Source organism: Semicossyphus pulcher, unplaced genomic scaffold (assembly GCF_022749685.1).
Source record: "Semicossyphus pulcher isolate SPU_LCO1_2020_fin unplaced genomic scaffold, fSemPul1.0.p SCAF_16, whole genome shotgun sequence".
NCBI lineage: Eukaryota > Metazoa > Chordata > Actinopteri > Labriformes > Labridae > Semicossyphus > Semicossyphus pulcher.
The window spans coordinates 24073076-24092045 of NW_027211670.1; the positions used below are offsets into that span (position 1 = coordinate 24073076).

Here is an 18970-nt window from a genome sequence, read left to right on the forward strand (position 1 = left end):
AAATTAGTTCAGTCTTGTCCAACTTATTTTGTTAATCCATTAACGTTAGTTTGTTTAATCGTTCCTTGTGTTTTTTAAGTGTTATGAGTGAAAGCTGGAGCTAATGCTAAGCTAAAGCTAAGATGTGGAAGAAAGGCTCGTCTGAAGGCTCTGACCGGTTTGAATATCTGCAAACTCTGGTCACGGAATTTCAGGACACCGACAGTGAAGGTGGGTGCAGTTTTATTTGTCATGATTCAGAGATTTATGCAAGTCCCTTTCCTAAATACAGGTTCTGTAAAACCTTGAATGTGTTTTGAGTATCGCTAAATAATAACAAATAGATTGTTTTACATTTTAAAGGAACAAAAAAAATTGGAAATTGTCTAAAAACGGATGCTTTTCCAAAGATTTATTACCCATAAAGACAACAGAATCTCAGGTGAAGTCATATTTGTCAATACACCTATTTTACTCTCTGATTTCATCTTTAAGAGACAGGTGTAGGTTTTGTCAGCCAGTAATTTCCATGAAAAACTGTAAAGAAGGCTTACCATAAGTTTTTGTTTTCAACAGCACAGTTATATATGCTTTAAAAAGTATAGCTTGACTCTTGTAGTAGATAATGTTAACAATATTGTAACCTACAATATATCTATTAATACTTTTTAATGTACACACATAATATCACAAAATATTTGAATGGTTTTAACAAATTTTTATTGTTCAAAATGTAACTTTTGAGTGCTCTCTGGTGGACAAATTATGTTAAGGTTTCACTGTTTCCAAATAAACCAACATGTTTTGCATTTCTGTTCCTCAGCCTCGTCACTTATTATTCAACTTATGTGCTGATGATTCCAGTGTGTTGATAAGCCCATAAAAGCAAATTAATAAGTCATGCGATAATCAAACGTGATTATTTTAATGTTACATACATGCATATCTAATTTTACTTCCTCAGAGGCAAAGGAGCAGGTGCTGGCTAACCTGGCCAACTTTGCATATGACCCAAAGAACATGGAGAATCTGCGGGATCTGCAAGTGACCGACCTCTTCTTGGACATGCTCACTGAGGAGAATGAAAACTTTGTGGAGTTTGGGATGGGTATGTACCAGACCAACAGAGCTATTTATCCCCATCTGTTTCCCATGGTTTTTACACCATCATTTCTCTTGTGTGTCATGTTCTCAGGGGGGCTGTGCAACCTGAGCATGGACCCCGAATGCAGAGACACTATCCTGCAGAACGACGGGATCAGCTTAGTCACAAATTGTCTTTCGAGCCGGAGAGAAGAGACCGTCCTGTCTGCCATCACGATACTAATGAACCTCACCACGCCCTCGTCACGCTCCGAGATCACTGACCCGGGCATCCTGCAGTGCATGCTGCGCTTCTCCCTCTCAGAGAGCCCCCGCCTGCGTAACCTGGCAGCTGTGTTCCTGCAGGACTTCTGCAGCGAGGAGCAGGTGGCTCGAGCAGAGCAGCAGATGGAGGGACAGCAGAGCGCAGTTGGCATCCCGCTGCCAAAAGACTGAGATACAGCTGACTGATTCATGTGTGAGACTTTGAATGATTGGCATATCTTTGCTCTCCATGAGAGTTATATGTTACACCACCAACAGTAGACGGACAGTTTATCTTGAAACCAACTTTGCTGCCTTAACAGCCTTTCCTGTTATGGTTCCAGTCTTTACCCCAGACGTTTGAACCTGCCTGAAGGGATTTCCTCCCAATGAAAGCCACAAGAGCATCATTGAGTTGACACACTGTTTTAACCATTTCTTTATGGAGCTTTCTTTGTGCCAGGAGGGTCGCCGTCATGATTAAACAGGAGGCACAAACTGTTGCCACAAGTCTGGAAGTGATATTGTATTATCAAAAATGTTATTGCAGCCTGAAGCTTTAAGATTGTCCTTAATTTGTACACATAGTTTTGACCATAAACTGTATTTTTAACGCTTGAGGACTTTAATTTTAGTTTGGAATGGAAAAGTAGTACGTCAGAATTAGTTAGGAAAAAGTCCCTCTCATGTTAGCACACATTAAAAAGACCGTAAAAGTTCTTATGATCAGAATCTGGTCTCAACCTATCAGTAAATAACACAGAGCTTCATATTTTGAGTGCTTCAGTGAAGCCTGCAGCCTGATGATCTTCCTGCTTGTCTTCCTTTAAACATGGATTTAAATGTAGGTACTGACAGCTAGTCTGATTTGTCCGTCACAGTACATCTCAGAGAATATGCTTGGATCGAAGTGTTGTGCTCTTTCTTACCACACGGGGGAGACTGGACAGTTTTGGTTTAAGTGAACGGCTTCTGATGGCCACACACATTAAGATTGATTTAAAGTGACAGAGTTCACTACTAATGGTCACTAGAAAAACTTAATTACATCTAATTCCAAACTGTTGGCCAAAAATATCTAAAGAGAAAGTTGCCAAAGTTCTCTGGCTGTTATTTCAGCACCACCGCCTTTTCTTGTTTTCAAAGAAATGTCCATTCCTTTGGATTTGAGCAGAATTCCTGGAGTGGATGTTGGAGCACATTAAAACAAATCGCACTTGGAACTCTGAAACATTTAATCTGATCCCAAAATATGTCAAATAGAAACGCTAAATAAACCTTGTGGTTCCTCGCTGAGAGCCAGGAGCAGCGTTTGTTTTCTTCGGGGCTTTTAGGAGCTATTTCTGGGCCGAGTCCTTCAGGTCTAGACAGAAGACGACATCCGATCCTGCAGAACAGCTTCGCTTGGACTGCACATGCAGCTCCATCAGACTCCCGAGGAAATTCTTTACAGCTTTGAGTGTGTGTTTCTGTGATATTCTCTCATTTTAAGAACACCACAAAGGTCTCACTTTCAATCGGTGTGTGTGTGTAAGTGTTTCTGAATGACATTCCAGGGGCTTACGAGGCGTGCACCTGCCACCCAGATCAATAAGAGAGCCTTCATTCTTCCCGTAAAAAGAGGAACACCCAGGCCTGGACTTAATAATGCGGTACAAAGTTTATTTCAAGTGGATGTAAAAAAGATTTTTATAGCTTTCGGCGGGATAAATAAGAAGAACTGAACGGTTTGACAGCTACAAGTTCTGCACTGATCGTCAGAACTGAGAAGAACGACATCCACTCAATAGCAGATTGTTCTGTATCTTTAAGGTTCACATTCCTTTTATCTTCATGTTATTAAACAGCAGGATGTAAAAGGATGATGCTGGTGTGAGTCTGCATTTTGTCGACAAATCCCTTCATTCAAGTGTTCGTGCGACTGATGTGTTCCAACTCGATTCAAACTGGAGTAAACGGTGCATTTTTTGGGGACTATTTTTAGCAGCGGATTAAAACACCTTTGTGAGTGTTTCCAGTGGCAGGGCGGTGTATGTGTGATTAAATCCAAACAGTGTTGGTGTGTGTTTATGTTCACTCAGTGCAACATATCTTTGTGTTGTCGTGCACACACTCAGTACATGTCACATGGATCAGCTCATCGTTGGTTTTGGTCTTTTTATAGGATTTGTTTGAAGTAAAAAAAACATCATATGAATCTTTTTTCTTCTTTACAGCTGCTTCCTGGAGGAAAACAAATCTCTATATTTTAAGATGTTTGGGCAGTGGGATTTGTAGTCCCATTTGGTGTTTGTAATGCATGATATACAGCTATATACATTCAGTTTCCCTTCATAGTCCCAGCTGCTTCTCGGCCTCATCGCGTAGTTTGTTCTTCTGGATCTGAGAAGAGAAAGAAATCGAGTGTTTGAGTTCACTTCAGACAGAGGAGACAAGTTATTTACATTATATATGAAGAAGAGCGTTTCCAGTACTAAAACGTCTCATGTTGGGGTAAAGAGAAATGAGGATAAGCACTGTTTTTTAACTTGATATCCATCCTTACACTCGGGACTGCACTACACATGCCGTCTCTCACAGGACGATCGGCCTTCATCTCGGTCTGAGTTACAGAATCACCTCAAACTGCAGCGAGTTATTAGCAATAAAAACAGAATTAAGCATCATTTGAGTAGTGAACGCACCTTACTGCTGAATGTTTATGGTTACATGAACTTTCTGCTTGTTTTAGTCGGTGGTCTTTTCTGTATGTAAAACTTTTTATCCTCCTGTCATGGCCAGGACTCGCTTGTAAAAGTATCTCAATGGGATTATTTCCTGGTAAAATAGAGGTTAAAAAATAATAAATAAAAAAGGCTGGATCAGCTACAGATCTCACTGTCTCTGCTATGTGTAAACAAGTAGCTGACTATTCGTATATCTGCAGACTATTTTTATATTAATTTATTCTTGTTTTATTCTATTTATATCTTATCTTATTCTGCATTACGCAGCTCAGGGAAATGCTCTGCTGTTTCATTGTTTTGCACAATAACAAAAGTCCGGAGCGCTCAGGGTGATGTCTCCAAATAGCTCAGCTTTGTTCGACTAAACAAACAACTTTTTTAATCTATTGATCCAAATATTTTTATCTTTCTTCATCTGATGTGATGTCGTCTCTTTATCTTCTTTTTATGACCTTTATGTTCCTTCATTGCTTTTATTCCTTTCTTTGTCTCTTTGTCTGTATTGCTTACTGCTCTAACTGCTTTTGTTTCTGTTTGGTCACTTTTATTCTTTTAACTTTTGCTTTTGTTCTTGTTGACCTCTGGTGTTCGGAGTTTATTTGCTGAACTTTCTTGAATACTCTGTGTTTGTCCTCATTGTTGAGTTCTCTCATCTGTTTTGTATTCTGTAATCTTCCTGAGTTCCTGCCTTTGCTTTGTCTGTCAAGACATTTTGTAAACATTCTGTTTCTAAAGGTGCTTTATAAATAAAGTCATTATTATTATTAATTAATTAATATTTCACTTTTACAGGCTTTTACATGTGACCCTTGTGTGGATGTTTGGTACCTTACACTCCCTGTAAGCCTTTTAAAACCGAGTTTATCCGTCTGTAATAAAGTCAAATGAACCGAAGGAGTCTCAGATTAAGCATCTGGTTTTATCTGATTTGCTGCTTTGGGACGGGGTCCGCCGCCCTTCTGGGTTCATCTACCAGAACTGGTGTGCGTGCAGACGAGCTAATAGCTCCCCTTCCCTCCTGTCTGAGGGCATTCAGGTCAGGCCTGTTCAAACACAACCCCGTGTCTGCAGTAATTTTTAAACAGCATCCCACGAGAGAAACACAAGAACCAGAGGGAGGGTGATGCTCTTGTGTTGGACTACTACAGCAGCTGATAATCATAGATCTGTTTTTTTAGTCTGGATTTCTGTCATTTTTTAAGACAGTGACATAGACATTGTTTTCTGTCATGTATAGGAATCAGCAGAAATTACCTTTCCAGTGATGGTGAGCGGGTAGGTGGTCACAAAAAGAATGTAGCGTGGAATCTTGAAGTGAGAGATCTGCAGGGAGCAGAAGAAGACGGAGGTCATAGTTATTCAAAGTGTTTGACTATAAGATGATAAAAGTGTAGAATAAAAACAGCTCGTTATAGAAAATAAAAGTGTGCCTCACCTGCCCTTTGCAGAAAGCTTTGATCTCCTCGGGGGTGCACTCTTGTCCGTCCACCAGTTTGATGCAGGCACAGACCTCCTCCCCCATGCGCTCATCTTTAACTCCGACCACCTGACAAACAAATATGAAGCAGGAGGGAAAATGTGTCGTTTCTGATGGAGCACAAAATGCACTTTCTCTTTATGGAGTTCTGCAAAGAACACCATCACGCATTGTTCAAGTTATAGACAGTAGTCTTTACTTTATATTCTTGTTTTCTTACCTCATATATGTGTCTATCGTAGCAGATTTATAAAGATATCTCTGCTCCCTTAATCTATGCTGCTATCAGAAAATGTGATAAAGCACGGCTAAGTGTCACGTGGGCACCTGCTGGCACACGCTCTGTCGACGAGGCATTCAACCGAACAGAACGGGGAGCACCAGTTTTTCTGACCGTCGGCAACTTGTAGTTTTTATTTTGATTATAAGTTGAAAGTGAAGAGAAAAGTAATTTTATTTTAGTAACTGTCGATTTTTGTGAATTAAAGCATCTGTTTCATTTCACATCTGTCTTGTTCTTCTTTGTACGGAAGTTTGCCATTTTGAAAGCACGAGTCAAAAAACCTCACGTCCTGCGAGAGAGGCAAAGAGGGTTGTTCTTTAACGTACACTTATTTACTACTTATTAAGCACAGCTTTGTGTTATGATTTGTTATGAGATCACGATGGCCTACAAGCCAGTGGAAGAAAAAATCCACTCTTAACTTCTTAGTCACCTTATGATTTTTATCTCATCTTGAAGCTTGGGTAGGCAACTTTGGAAAAAAGAGCAAAAGCTCGATTCTGGAAGTTTAAAACTTTGGAAAAAAACCCATAACTCATGCACATGCTCTGCCTCACTACTGCTGCAGGACAAGTCCACAAGAGAGTTGGTGAGAGGAGAGCAGGCCATTGTTGTTGTTGCTAACTGTATACAATTACCTTTATGTGCCATTGTTGTGCAACTAGCTCGCTAGCTTAGCTTGTAGACAACTCGGCTTATTCTCTTCTCTAGTAGCTGACATGCAGATACATGAGCAAGGCAGAAAACTTCAATATGCATAAACACATAATATCAAGGGACGGCTGGAGAGTGAAGCAATGTAAACAACAACAAACAAATATGACCACTGGATCATTTCATTTCATATCAAAACGTTATGAACATGATTGAAGATTTTCCAGAGTTGACTGAATTCAACTGGATTTCTAATCTTAAAAACATAACAGTTAAAATGACGCAGTTTACCAAACTTTCAAGACAGCAAATGCCACCAAAAAACCCCAAAAGAGTCGACCCAAGTCAGAGCAGACTAAAGTGAAGATACTCGTTTTCTCCACAAACAGAACATCTGTTTTTAAAATAGTTATGGGATGCAGTTCGCGCCCACCTGTGCCTCCTTGACTTTGGGGTGCGTGTGCAGGAACTGTTCAATCTCAGCCGGGTAAACGTTCTCTCCTCCTCTGATGATCAAGTCTTTAATCCTGCCCTCGATCCGGAGGTAGCTGTAGGGGTCCATGCTGCCGATGTCTCTGCAGGAAACAGGAAACGCTTATCAGAAGCTTCATGCAGAGTATTTACAGGAGACACACACAGTTAGTGAAAGTTTCCACTCACCCCGTTTTGTACCAGCCCTCTCCAGTGATGCACTCTTTAGTTTTGGCCTCATCATCCCAGTAATCCAACATCACACAGTACCCTCTGATCATGATCTCCCCCAGCATCCCCAGAGGAACTATCTCTCTTGTTGTAGGGTCCACGATTTTCGCCTGTTGAGATCAGAAGGCCATTCATGTTTTACACTTTTTTATTTAGCATATTAAGGCTGTTGTTGACAGTAAAGTAGTTAGTTATACCATAGTGTAGACATACTGGTACAATTTAAAGTCCGGCAAACTTTTCTAGAATACTAAAGTATTAAAACTAAAAGACAGCACACAGCTTCAGCACACAGAGCGGCCACTTTATCAGTAAATCTCTCTACAGTCACTTTCCGAAACAATGATGAACAGCATGTCTGTTGCTCTTTACCTCCAAGTGGTCCATGATGTAGCCGCAGGTCTCTGCCTTCCTCTCCAGGTTGTCCATGGTGGAGCCGCAGAACGTCACAGGGCTGTTCTCGGTGGTTCCATAACCGATCTGTCAGTCACACAAACGGCAGACTGTGAGTTCAGAGTTACACCCACATATATCACACATTTATTGTTTTGTGCACACATTTGATTTGCAGTTTAAGGCTGATGATTGCATCCGGAAGAACATTAAAAGAAAGCTGTCGGTTCTCAACAGCAAAGTGCGCAAAGTCAGCAAATACAGTCGTGAAGAGATGTTCTCACAGCTTGTTAGAGAAGAGACAATGTTCTTAGTATAAATTAATATTTATATTTTTGCTGTTATTAATACAAATAAAACAGGACCCAGATCTGAACCTTGCGGAACACCTTTAAGTGGTGAAAACTCTGATTGAATACTTCTGGCTTTGACACTGAAATCTTTCATTCTTATAATATTTTTATGCCAACTTTAATTTGTATAAAACACCAGTTGTTTTTAGACATGCTATATATATATAAACTTGACGGACAGCTTGGTGCCACGCCGGGGTCACTGACATAATAACAGAGATACATAAAAAATCTCTGTTTTGATTGATCTGTTTTCAACAAAATGTCACATTTATGTCAAAGTTGACCTGTTGAAATGAAAAATTCTATAGTTTAAAGAGTCATTAAACAGATATAAGCAGCATTCTTCATTCTGATGAAGCTGGAACCATCAAATATTTTGCATTTTTCCTTCAGAAAATTTTCAACTCGAACTACTCTGCTTAAGTACATCTGTTTCCCTTCTTCTTTCATTATACTTCTTAATATTAACTGAGTCCAGGTTTTACATTAAGCGAGAGAGACAAAATGTTCTGTAGTGCTCACAGGTGCAATCACAGGGAAAAGGTTAAAGACCGGTGGGACCTGCAGGGCCTTTTGGACGAGGTTACGTGAGAACTTCACCTGGAAAATCAGGGAGGAGACGATATTCCCAATAAAATGTTAGATTTGTTAAGTAAACTCTAGATTCCATTTATCCTGGGTGGGTCCATTCATCTTATAAATGCAGCCACCTGAAGCCAAACCAGCCTCTGACTTGAGCCTGTCGATGAAGTCCTGCTGCACTTTCTCTAAACCTTCCCTCATTATTTAAAGCAATCGAAAATTAACGTCAAGCTATTCCATCTCCTGCAGCTGGAACCTAATATCCACAATCACTTTAACAACTCACAGGTTGACTGTAGGAGACCATTACATAATGTGGCAGCCAATTTCAGAAGAAGGAATGCACACAGGAATGTAAAGTGGCATCTAAAACTTCCATTCCTGAGGTGATGGAAGTATCCTTTGCAATTGTGATGACCTGAAACAGCATCTCAGCTTATTCTCAACCATCTGGAGACTATTATAGGTTATAAAACGGCCGCACAGGAGTGGCTCCTTTTCCTGCAGCCGCAGACTGAAAAACAATGGTGAAGTCTGGGTGGATCGAACCTCACCTCATGCCACATTGTTCTAAACAATCACCTGGAAGATGCATGTGTCTTATGATACGTTTGGACACATGCATCCGGCAGCAGGTTGAATATCAGCTTCTTTAAATTCTGCAGAAATACATCCAGCAGCAGAGAGGCTGAGCGGTCCCACGTCGTCTTTCTGCTCGTTCAGGGTTAAATTCTCACAGACACTTGACTTCCTCTTGCAAACCTCTCACTCCAACACCCTGGCAAGCCCTCCTCATTTTTTTCCTCAAGTAAATGTTATAAATAGCGCTGTGTGTTCTGTTGACCGGCCATCCTCCATGTCTCTCTGCACTGCCCACCTTCGCTCACCTTTTCACTCCTTCTCTCTCTGCCTGTTTCTCTCTGCACACACACAAACACACTGCAGTTCTAACCTCTTCAGAGTTCTCTGCTTCTCTCGGAGGCTTTTCACAGGACTTTCCAGCTTGTTTTTGTCCTGCTAAAAGATCTTTAGCAGTGTAACAAAGTCAACGGACACACTGATATCGTCAGCATGCGCTGTGTGAGCTGGTTGCTGCTGGGGACCTGCCTCCTGGTCCTGGGCCCTGCAGTACGAGGAGCCCCGAGCCAGTGCCCCAACCTGTGCCACTGCCACGGCGACCTTCAGCACGTCATCTGCGACAGCGTCGGGCTGAAGAAGATCCCCCGAGTGTCTGAGGTGACTCGTTTGGTGAATCTGCAGAGGAACAACCTGGGCAGCATCCCTACAGGCGCCTTCAGTGAAAGCAAGGGACTCATCTCTCTGCACATGCAGCACTGCCAGCTCCGAGAGATCGGCTCCCAGGCCTTCAAGGGGCTGAAGAAGCTGGTTTACCTCTACCTGTCCAACAACGAAATCAACAGCATCAAGCCCGGCGCCTTCGATGACCTCACCGGGCTCACCTACCTCTACCTAGACGGGAACCAGATCAGCGACCTCTCTAAGGGCATCTTCTCCCCCATGATCAACCTCTTCATTCTGCAGCTGAATGACAACAAGCTCCGTGAGCTGAGACCGGGGACTTTCACAGGAGCCAAAGACCTGCGCTGGCTGCACATGAGCGGGAACGAGCTGACCACCCTGCAGCCCGGCTCTCTGGACGACGTGGAGAACCTCGCCATACTCCACCTGGACAGGAACAAGATGTCCACGTATCCCATCGCCGCAATGAGCAAACTAAGAGTGGTGGAGGAACTCACGCTGGGGAAGAACCCCATGAGGACCATCCCAGACGTCGCCTTCCAGAGCTTTGGGCGCTACATGGAGAGGCTTCACCTGGACAACATGGGTCTGGAGAAGGTCAGTTTATGGTTTTACTCGTCATACTTTGAATATCAAAGTCCTAAAATGAATTGGAAGATAAGATGTGCATAATTTGAAATGCAGTGTTTTCTGCATAATAATTATTATCATTGAAGTGATTTTAGGTCTGTAAAAAATTCTCTAGAATGATGTGAACCCAAATGAATATTTATTTATGTTACTTTGGTCTGTCAAACTTGGCTCAACTCTATATCCTCAGGATATTTACATGTGCAGGCTCTCCAATAGTCGACACCTCCCTTTAATGGCAGCCAACAGTCTTGTTTTACACACTATATGTCTAATTTAAATTCTCGAATCCAACTAGAACCTGATTAACAACTTATGTTACATAATCTTCCTCACAGGATGCACCGGTATGTTTGTGTGTTCCTGCTTTGTCTCAATCCGTCTCAATGTGTCCTCACAACACAACACTGCGTATTCCTTTAGGATGCACATGTGCTCGAAGACGCAGGAAGCTAATCTGAGCACGACATCTGATTCATTTGTGAACTTTCAGGGAAAAGAAGAAACACCTTTGTAGAAAAGTCTGTGAAGTTATGAGGAAACAAAAGGTAGAAACGTGTAATTTGCTGGCTGATGTTTGTGTTCGAATACGTCCGTTAACCTTAATATGAAGGTCTGACTGCAACATGTTCACTTCTCACTATGACCCCGGATTTTAATCTTCACTAGAGGAAGAATGATGCTCAAATATCAGACATGAAACTTGTTTTCACAGCAGCTTGTAAGAAATCCATTGATTTGTCCATCTCTTGTGTACAGTATGAGCTCTATGCAGCGCCACACTACTTCTCAGACATTCCTGAGCGCACATTAGCTTCATACTTGAGGTTAATCCAATATTTGAGTGTACCTGTGCCACAGTATGGAAGCATCCCAGAGGGGAAAACTGTAAAATAACAACCTTCTCACGCTGGGCCTGTGTGCGAGCCAGGTGGAAGCAGCAGGAGGCGGCGAGCCCAGCACACATGGCCGGGCAGATTAAACCAACTTCCAGCCAAATACGGGTATTTTTAGAGTGTTTTTGTTTGCTGGACCTCTGCCAAGCATGTCCTCGTCTAATTATTACACAAGTGTTATTTTCAGCGAGGTTTGTTTTCTACTTTCACTGGGAGGGTCTTGTAAACAGGTCAGGAGGGGTTAGGAGACAGGTAAATAGAGGCAGGGTGTTCCACAGTGCATGAAGAGGAGTATTTTTAGCTTGCCATCGCCCCAGTTGAATGGACAATTGGGCTCTTTGCGAGCCTTCCTGGCAGAGGAGTGGCCCGAAAGAAAGAGCAAAAACACCTCAGCCATGTTGGAAGTCATCCATCTTCCATTGCTTCAAAACACCAGCTACCTTCAGCTTCTTGTCGCCTCTGCTGTGGAAATTTCCAAACAGCCTCATGTCCTCCAGACTCACATAAAAACGTCCCTTCAAAGCCTGGCTGCTCTCTCATCCGCCCTCCTCTTCCTGCTGGAGGAGACTCAACTTGACACGACGTGGATGGGTTCATCTAGCACCTCTCTGAAGCTTTTAGCGCCCTCGCAGATGCATATGAAAAAAGGAGGGCAGTGACTGTCAGTGTTTGCAGAAGTGCTGCAGCAGAAGGAAGGATGAGAGGAGGCTTTCATGCCAGAGAAACGCTGGTGAGATTCCCTCGCTTTGCATTTGTCTGACAAGGACGGGTGTTGGGTCTGCAAGCCAGGGCGTGTACCATGTTTTTTTCAATCACAAGAACTAGTTTTAAGGAGATTTGCAGGAATTTATAAATGGAAATTAATCCAAATGAGTATTGCTCGATGCATGGGAGGAGGTCCAAAGGGTCATCCACTAATCACAAGGTTGGTAGTTGATCCCTCGCTACTTATGTCCACAGTCAAAGTGAGTGCTCCCAAAGGTTAGAGCCTGCACGATGCATGACGGTAACATCACTCCGAAATAACATCTCATTTATGCCTCTTCTTTTTCCAGTTCTCTGACGGTGCGTTCACTGGCGTCACGGCTGTCAAGTCTCTGCACCTCGACAACAACCGGCTGAGGTCTCTTCCCAAAAGCTTTGAGTTTGGCACCCTCACCAACCTCACCCTCTCCAACAACCCATGGAGCTGCAACTGCCAGCTAGCTCCACTGCGCAGGTAAGACAGTCGCCTATGTTACCACTCTAGTACCTCTGCTAGGCTTGGTTCTCTGTGCTAACAAAAGCTATTTAAATTTGCTAACGTTTTGCAGGCAGGTTGAAAGTCTTTGTTTCGGGTGTTAGCATGCTAATGTTTGCTAACTCATACGTAACCCTAATTACAGCTGAGGTATTGGATAAATTAACCGCCAGCCCTAGAGCCTCACCGCTAGCAAGGCCATAAACACAGTAACACAAAGACAAGAGCTTTGTATGTTCAAACCAGCAGCCTCTTTATATTTCTGCACTTTCCGAGCCACAAACCCTCTGCCTCATATCTTTTGGTTTCTACCCACAGGTGGATGGACTCCAGCCGCATCCGTCTAGATGCAGTGTGTGCGTCTCCAGCTCAGCAGAAAGGAAAGCAGGTCAAAGACAGCAACGCCTTCAGTGACTGCAGAGTGAAGCCAAAGAGGGCCAAAAAGGGAACGCGCCATTGAACACGCAGCTGTACAGGTAACAAGCCGACGACATGACGAGAAAGGAAACTCACATACAGACACCTCATCGTCAATTAAAATCCACTAATAAAATCATTAGCTCGATATTTTGCTTCTTTGGCTGAGAGTCAGATAACATGGTCGGTACACTTTACAATTCTGTATGGTAAATGCTACAGCCAGCCAAGAGAAGATTAGCTTAGCATTAGCTTAGCACAAAGACTGGAAACATGGGTCAAAAGATCACAAAATCCACATAACAACATCTCTTAAGCTTACCTATCAAGACTCTATCCTTACAACCAACGTAGAAAAACAATTTGTGGTTTCACACAGACTACTTCTTTGCTAGTAGCTGCTAGCTGCTAGTAGCTAGTAGCAAAGACTTACTGGAGTCTACAAATGAAGCACATGAGATGCAAGATGGGAATAATTAGCTTTAGATGTGCTTGTAGATTTTTTTTTTTACCTTAAGACAGAACCAGGCTAGCTGTTTCCTTTGTTTTCAGTCTTAATGCTAAGCTATGCTAGCTGGATGCTTCCTGTAGCTTTATATTATGCACCCAGACATGTGTGGTATCAATCTTCTCATCTAACACTCGTCAAAAAGCATATTTCGTTAAATTTATAACACGTGAAGTTGTATTGTTAGTATCTCTGCTACCAATAGGAGGCACTACAGAGAAATACTGAAGTCTTCTTCAAGCATTTATAGGAATGCATCTCTTGCTTTGGAAAATAAGTCACTGGAGACACTTAACCCTTTAATTTAAGGTTAAATGTTTTCAGGTGACTCCCTCTTTGATCACCACCTTTGTAAAATCCTGAGGTGTAGTTGTCTTCCTCATTATGGCCTCACAATCACATCCCTCCTCTGATGGTCTGCTGGGTTTTTCAGCTGGAATTCTGTACAATGAAACATCTAAGGTGGTTTTGGAGTGACCCGCAGTTGGCTTTGCAAAATTTTGTTTTTGACTGCTCTCCTCCAAACCACAGAGCTCTCTGTCCTCCTCCCCTCTGTCCTCCTCCTCTCTGTCCCTGTCTGAACTTTTCCACGCTGGCCCTGGGGTCCAGTACACTGAGTCCAGGTCACGGGGTCTCTGTTTGGAGGGCAGGCTGTTTGTTTTGGCTGCTGAGTTTTGTGTCTTTTCCGCAGGAGACGCCGAGGAGGAGCCCGTCCAGGTGACCGGCTAAACATGCAACGAAAGAAATGCTAACTCATTCTACTTCGAGACTCTCCAGCTATTCACCCGCCAAATAATGTCACTTTTGTAAATACAGACATAAACATTCATAAATAAACACGCTCTCTGTCTCTGTCACACGCAAACGAATGAAGACCTTAAAGGGCTTTTAATATCCATCCATGTCTATCTAAGGTGAAGATGTTTGAGTGGAAATGTACGAGTTTCAAGTAACAACAAAATCAAAGGATGCATTTGAGTATAAGAAATAATGTTCTCCCCTGTACATAGTGTTCTCCATTAGCATGAAAATATTGTAAACTCAAACCACATGAGCTTAAAGTAAAAGTTTGACATTTGGGGAAATATGCTCACTCACTTTGTTACAGATTAGTTTGATAGATCGATGGCTAGTTTACCTTTTGTCCGACTGCATCAGCACCGTTAAAGTGTACATATTAACAGGTTTATCTTGTTTGTTTAAAACTGATGAGAAGAGCTGACATGTTGCCCTTATAGGCGAGGTCATCTGTCTGGCTTCAGTCAGAGTCTGTGTGATATCAATATCGTCATCAAAACCTTGTTACAAAAGCATTTTCCCATTTTTTAAACTATTGCTTTAAAGTAATAATCTTGAAGATTTTCATTTAAATAAATGTCTGTTACGTCTTTATCTATCGCCGAATGAGGTAACACAATGGTGACTGAGGTCCACTGATGAAAGCCTTTGCATTTGCAGTATATTGTATTATTATGGACTGGGTGTCTGGTGCGACTTTCGTGGAAACAAATCACAAGCAGCGCCCAGTTAATGACGCGTTTTCCATCAGCCAGCAGTGGTTGGTCTGTCAGAGAGGGGCGGAGCTGAGCGGCTGCTATTCCACTCTCTGTGTGTTGCAACAACTTCAGAAATAAGTGAAAATCCAAAGAAAAAGAAACAAATTCGTCTAAAGAGGAAAGCGACCGTCAGCAAGGAAAATCAAGAGTTAAAATCGGGGTCCACTTGCCAAAGTGGAGAGCAATTACCATTTATCACCATAGGTGGCGCCAAAGGGAACGAAACTGAGATCTTTGAGATTACCACTTTAACGGTTCATTCTGGTATTTTTAAACCTGGATCCTATTTAACCAGATGTTGGGGTCTAAATGATAAAATCCTTTGAGGCAAATGAACCCAGTCCCGAAGTATGTCCAGTATGGGAAGTTGTTTTTGCCTCTGCCGGGCTCCGATTGTTATTCTAACAACTTTATGAATCCATCCAGAGATCGACCTTTTTGTTAACAAGTGGGATCCTTATGTTTAACTTATTAACTAATTAGCTGCTGCTTGAAACAATTCCCATGAAAGCAAAGTGTGCCGGCCAGTAAACTGAAACAACGACCAGAAAGGAGCGAAAAGGCTGCAGAGCTGCAGAATTGGGTGATAATTCTTTGTGGGTTCATACACGCCTCCTTCACTTAACACAATAGTTAATATGATATATAATGATTGGTGCACTATTGTACTGTCTCCTTTATTTTGATGATTACCTGTAAAAACAATATCATACCATAAAGGCAGAGAAACTCCTCCTCCAAACCGTAAAGAGCTGTCACTAAAGTAGGCATCAGCACTCTTTTCTACTGTCCACTTTCAGAGCTACGCCTCGACTGACAGAGCGAACACCTCAGACATTTAGAGGTGACCAAATATATGTTTGAAAGAGAAAAGGACTTTCAGTGCATTTTCCCCTGTATGAATGTATTAAATGCTAATTATTTGTATCAAGCTTTATATTTTCTACTTCAAACTGGAAGAGAAGGTGAACCATGTGTTGCCTTTATGAATCTCTCTCATGTATATTCAGTATCTTTACATTTCATCGACTTTTGGAAGTGGTTCAAACTGCTCACATCCAATAAATATGTTACAAAATAAAGCCGTCTTTTCATCTTTTCATGCAGGAATCTGTTGGATGTTTCTGTAAGGCTTTGTCTCCCCCTAGTGTATCGAAGCTGAATTGCATCAGTGAACCACCTTGTTCAGTGTTTGGGTAAACTTGACTCTTATATAATCTAAAGTGACAGTAAAAAGGTTCAGTTCACTCGCTCCACTCACGGTGATTTGCTTGATGCCCACAGCGACAATCTTCCTAATAAGTTCTGGAGGACACGGGGAACCCGCCATGATGCCTGCAGAGAAAAAGACAAGACAATATAAAAGAAGCATTTTTTTCTTCTGTTTGAAAAACAGCTGCTGCTGCTTATAAAAGCAGAATATCTTAAATATGTCTTTGACTCACCGGCCTCGATGGATGACAAGTCATATTTAGCAAAGTCCGGCTGGCTCAGCAAATCTACATACATGGTGGGAGTGCCGTAGATGAAGGTGCACCTGTGAGGCGAACAATGCACAAAACATGTTCAGCAGGTAAACTTTGAAGGATCTCTCCTGTCATGTGCATGACGAGCAAATTACTACAATTAATGGCTTAATACACTTAAATGTAATTCCAACACAATAAACCCTTTAGCTGTGAAGCTAGTTGTAATTCAAGCTGTAACATAAGACTGTTCAGGACGTTAACTGACAATAAAGCAGGTAATCCTTTAAATGGCAGCAGTGAGAATGGTTACAGGGAGAGGTGGTGTAAATAATATGCATCAGTTGTTAAGTAAGTACCTGGAAGACGCTTTTAAGAACACAAAACCTGAGATAATGTGGCGTAACGCAAGTACACAAATAGGGCTGCACGATAGTTGAAAAACTGACTCCACATGAAGAAGTAGAGCAAGTTCAGGTCGAGCGACACATTTCTGTGTGACAGACTCGTGGGCTGCAGTTGTGTTACTTATACGTTATGTCATCAACCATTTCTAACGGTGCTCAAATGTATGTTTAATCAGCGTGATCAGCTCAGTGACCTTTTAAAGCTGACCGTCTCCTCCGTTTTTTTGAAGGAAGAGAGACCACCAAATTTGACCGCTTGAAGACATTTACAAAGAGTTTACTGTTTTCATGAGACTGAAGAATAAAAAGCAGATGTTGAGTCTTTTCTCTTCGTCCCCGAGCAACAAAACAACATGTGAGATGTGATCCCCTTCAGGAAATGTCCTTCTGATCAGAGGATACTCCTCCTAATGTTTAGCAGACTCTGCAGATTTCACATGAAGTAGCACAACGTTTGAACTCTGGCACCAATTCTGACTATAAACTGAAGCTTAAGCACATTTCTCCTGTTCTGCATCCTTCCTGCATGTCGCAAGTCATCTTCATTTAGTGATTTTAAAGGAACAGATATTAATATCTGATCCAGGAATGTCTTTTCTATCTTAATTCAATAACAATGCATATTTTTATTACGTGCACGACTTCTTAATGTTTGCACAAGCAGCTTAGACCACCTCCCTGCAGACAACAGCAGCAACGTCGCTGAATTCCTTCACTATTTAATTCAAAATAAGCTCTAAATCCCAAAGCAACCTTTCTTACCTTCATATCACATAAACCAGACTCGAAGGTGATTATGTTCTAAGCACATTTGATCCTTTCTTAGAAGGTATCAAAGCTCAAACAGCTTTTGGTTGCCTCATGTAGGTTAAAGAGGTCAAACACATTTTCACAAGTTGTATTTAATTTCTTTACTGTCAGTTTGAGACCTAACTGGAGATGATAATATATAATAAAAACAACATATGAGCAAAAATTTAATATCTTCCCATCCCTAGACTCAATATATTTTGACCGCTTTAAACGCTCTGCTGTCACCTTTCGCTCTCCATAGCTGCCAGGTTTGCCTTTCCGTCGTATCCAGCAGAGGGAAAGACGAGGGAGATGCCATGCAAGGCCATACACATCCCACCTCCCACTGAGCCGAAGCAGTGGTACAAGGGCACCGGCAGACAGATACGAGTGTGAGGCTGTGGGAAGGAAGAAAGAAATAACACCAGAGGAATCAGCTTTCTTTTCTCATTATCAACAAAACCTGACATAAAGACCAAAAATCAATAGTGTGTTACGATCACAGAATATGTCCGGACTCTCCTCTGTCTGTCAGTTTTAGTTCAAGGCTCATCGGTTCGTACTGAAGAGGTAAACGTGCAGAATAAACTCCCAAATATGTGGTTTTATTTTTAAAAAAGGTTTATCTAATTCCCCTTAAATAGCTGCTCACTTTTGTTTTTAGCAAACAATCCTAAAACAGAATAAATTGTGCATTTGTTAGGGACTATTTTCAGTGGCGGACTGATCTGCATTTGGTGCTCCAGAGAGTTTAAGGAGAACATTGAAGCTGTATGCTAAAGAGAAATACAATACTGTTATATAACTTGTCTGCTCTCTGCATGGAGAATTCTGTGGCCTTGACTCTCACCTGTAAGATGTTAATGAAAGTCTTTGTTACGACTCACCCTCCAGGTGTATCCCACTCTGAGACCGGTGTAGAACGCGTTGTTGACGATGTTGTGATGAGACAAGGTGGCACCCTTTGGAGCTCCAGTTGTGCCCTGATAACACATAAATAGAAATGATATTATTAGTGTATTAAAAGATCCAAAACAGTCTGTGATTTCATAAACAGATGTTAGTTCTTGAACATTATCAGTTACAAAAGATGAGAAAAACGTCTGTTTTCTGCAAATGTTTAAAGAGGAAAGCTTGTTGATTTTTTTGCAAAGAGGGCTTAAAGTAAGATTATTTTCAGAATCGTTCAATCTGCTGATTAGATTCTCAATTTATCGATGTATTGTTCATAAACAAAATGGCAAAAGATTGTGAAAACATGCCAATCTTAATTTGTCAGAGCCCAAAATTATCTAATAT

The 18970-nt window shown here is 41.7% G+C and overlaps 3 protein-coding genes across 3 annotated transcripts in view; 2 read left to right on the forward strand and 1 right to left on the reverse strand.

Annotated features, from left to right (window-relative positions):
• armc7 (armadillo repeat containing 7) lies at positions 1–3155 on the forward strand. Its single transcript, XM_069664417.1, has 3 exons — positions 1–210; positions 944–1087; positions 1175–3155. Exons 1-3 carry the CDS (start codon positions 123–125, stop codon positions 1516–1518), a joined length of 576 nt encoding a protein of 191 aa, XP_069520518.1. The 5' UTR covers positions 1–122; the 3' UTR covers positions 1519–3155.
• Positions 2963–18970, reverse strand: part of acsf2 (acyl-CoA synthetase family member 2) — a 27447-nt gene continuing 11439 nt past the window's right edge. The window contains exons 7-16 of the mRNA XM_069664416.1: positions 18559–18654; positions 17918–18069; positions 16452–16543; positions 16268–16341; positions 7541–7648; positions 7127–7278; positions 6900–7041; positions 5488–5598; positions 5307–5375; positions 2963–3708 (exon numbers count right to left, since the gene is read on the reverse strand). Of these exons, the coding sequence (XP_069520517.1) occupies positions 3658–3708; positions 5307–5375; positions 5488–5598; positions 6900–7041; positions 7127–7278; positions 7541–7648; positions 16268–16341; positions 16452–16543; positions 17918–18069; positions 18559–18654 (1047 nt within the window). The 3' untranslated portion in view covers positions 2963–3657. The remainder of the gene's footprint in view (positions 3709–5306; positions 5376–5487; positions 5599–6899; positions 7042–7126; positions 7279–7540; positions 7649–16267; positions 16342–16451; positions 16544–17917; positions 18070–18558; positions 18655–18970) is intronic.
• Positions 9361–14599, forward strand: chad (chondroadherin). Its single transcript, XM_069663859.1, has 4 exons — positions 9361–10356; positions 12341–12504; positions 12844–13001; positions 14142–14599. The coding sequence occupies exons 1-3, from the start codon at positions 9571–9573 to the stop codon at positions 12983–12985; spliced, it is 1092 nt and encodes a 363-aa protein (XP_069519960.1). The 5' UTR covers positions 9361–9570; the 3' UTR covers positions 12986–13001; positions 14142–14599.

Coding starts and splice junctions, on each gene's coding strand:
- chad (XM_069663859.1), top strand. CDS start 9,571: ATGCGCTGTGTGAGCTGGTTGCTGCTGGGGACCTGCCTCCTGGTCCTG. Junction 10,357..12,340: donor ACAACATGGGTCTGGAGAAG/GTCAGTTTATGG, acceptor TTCTTTTTCCAG/TTCTCTGACGGTGCGTTCAC. Junction 12,505..12,843: donor CAGCTAGCTCCACTGCGCAG/GTAAGACAGTCG, acceptor TTCTACCCACAG/GTGGATGGACTCCAGCCGCA.
- armc7 (XM_069664417.1), top strand. CDS start 123: ATGTGGAAGAAAGGCTCGTCTGAAGGCTCTGACCGGTTTGAATATCTG. Junction 211..943: donor TCAGGACACCGACAGTGAAG/GTGGGTGCAGTT, acceptor TTACTTCCTCAG/AGGCAAAGGAGCAGGTGCTG. Junction 1,088..1,174: donor CTTTGTGGAGTTTGGGATGG/GTATGTACCAGA, acceptor TCATGTTCTCAG/GGGGGCTGTGCAACCTGAGC.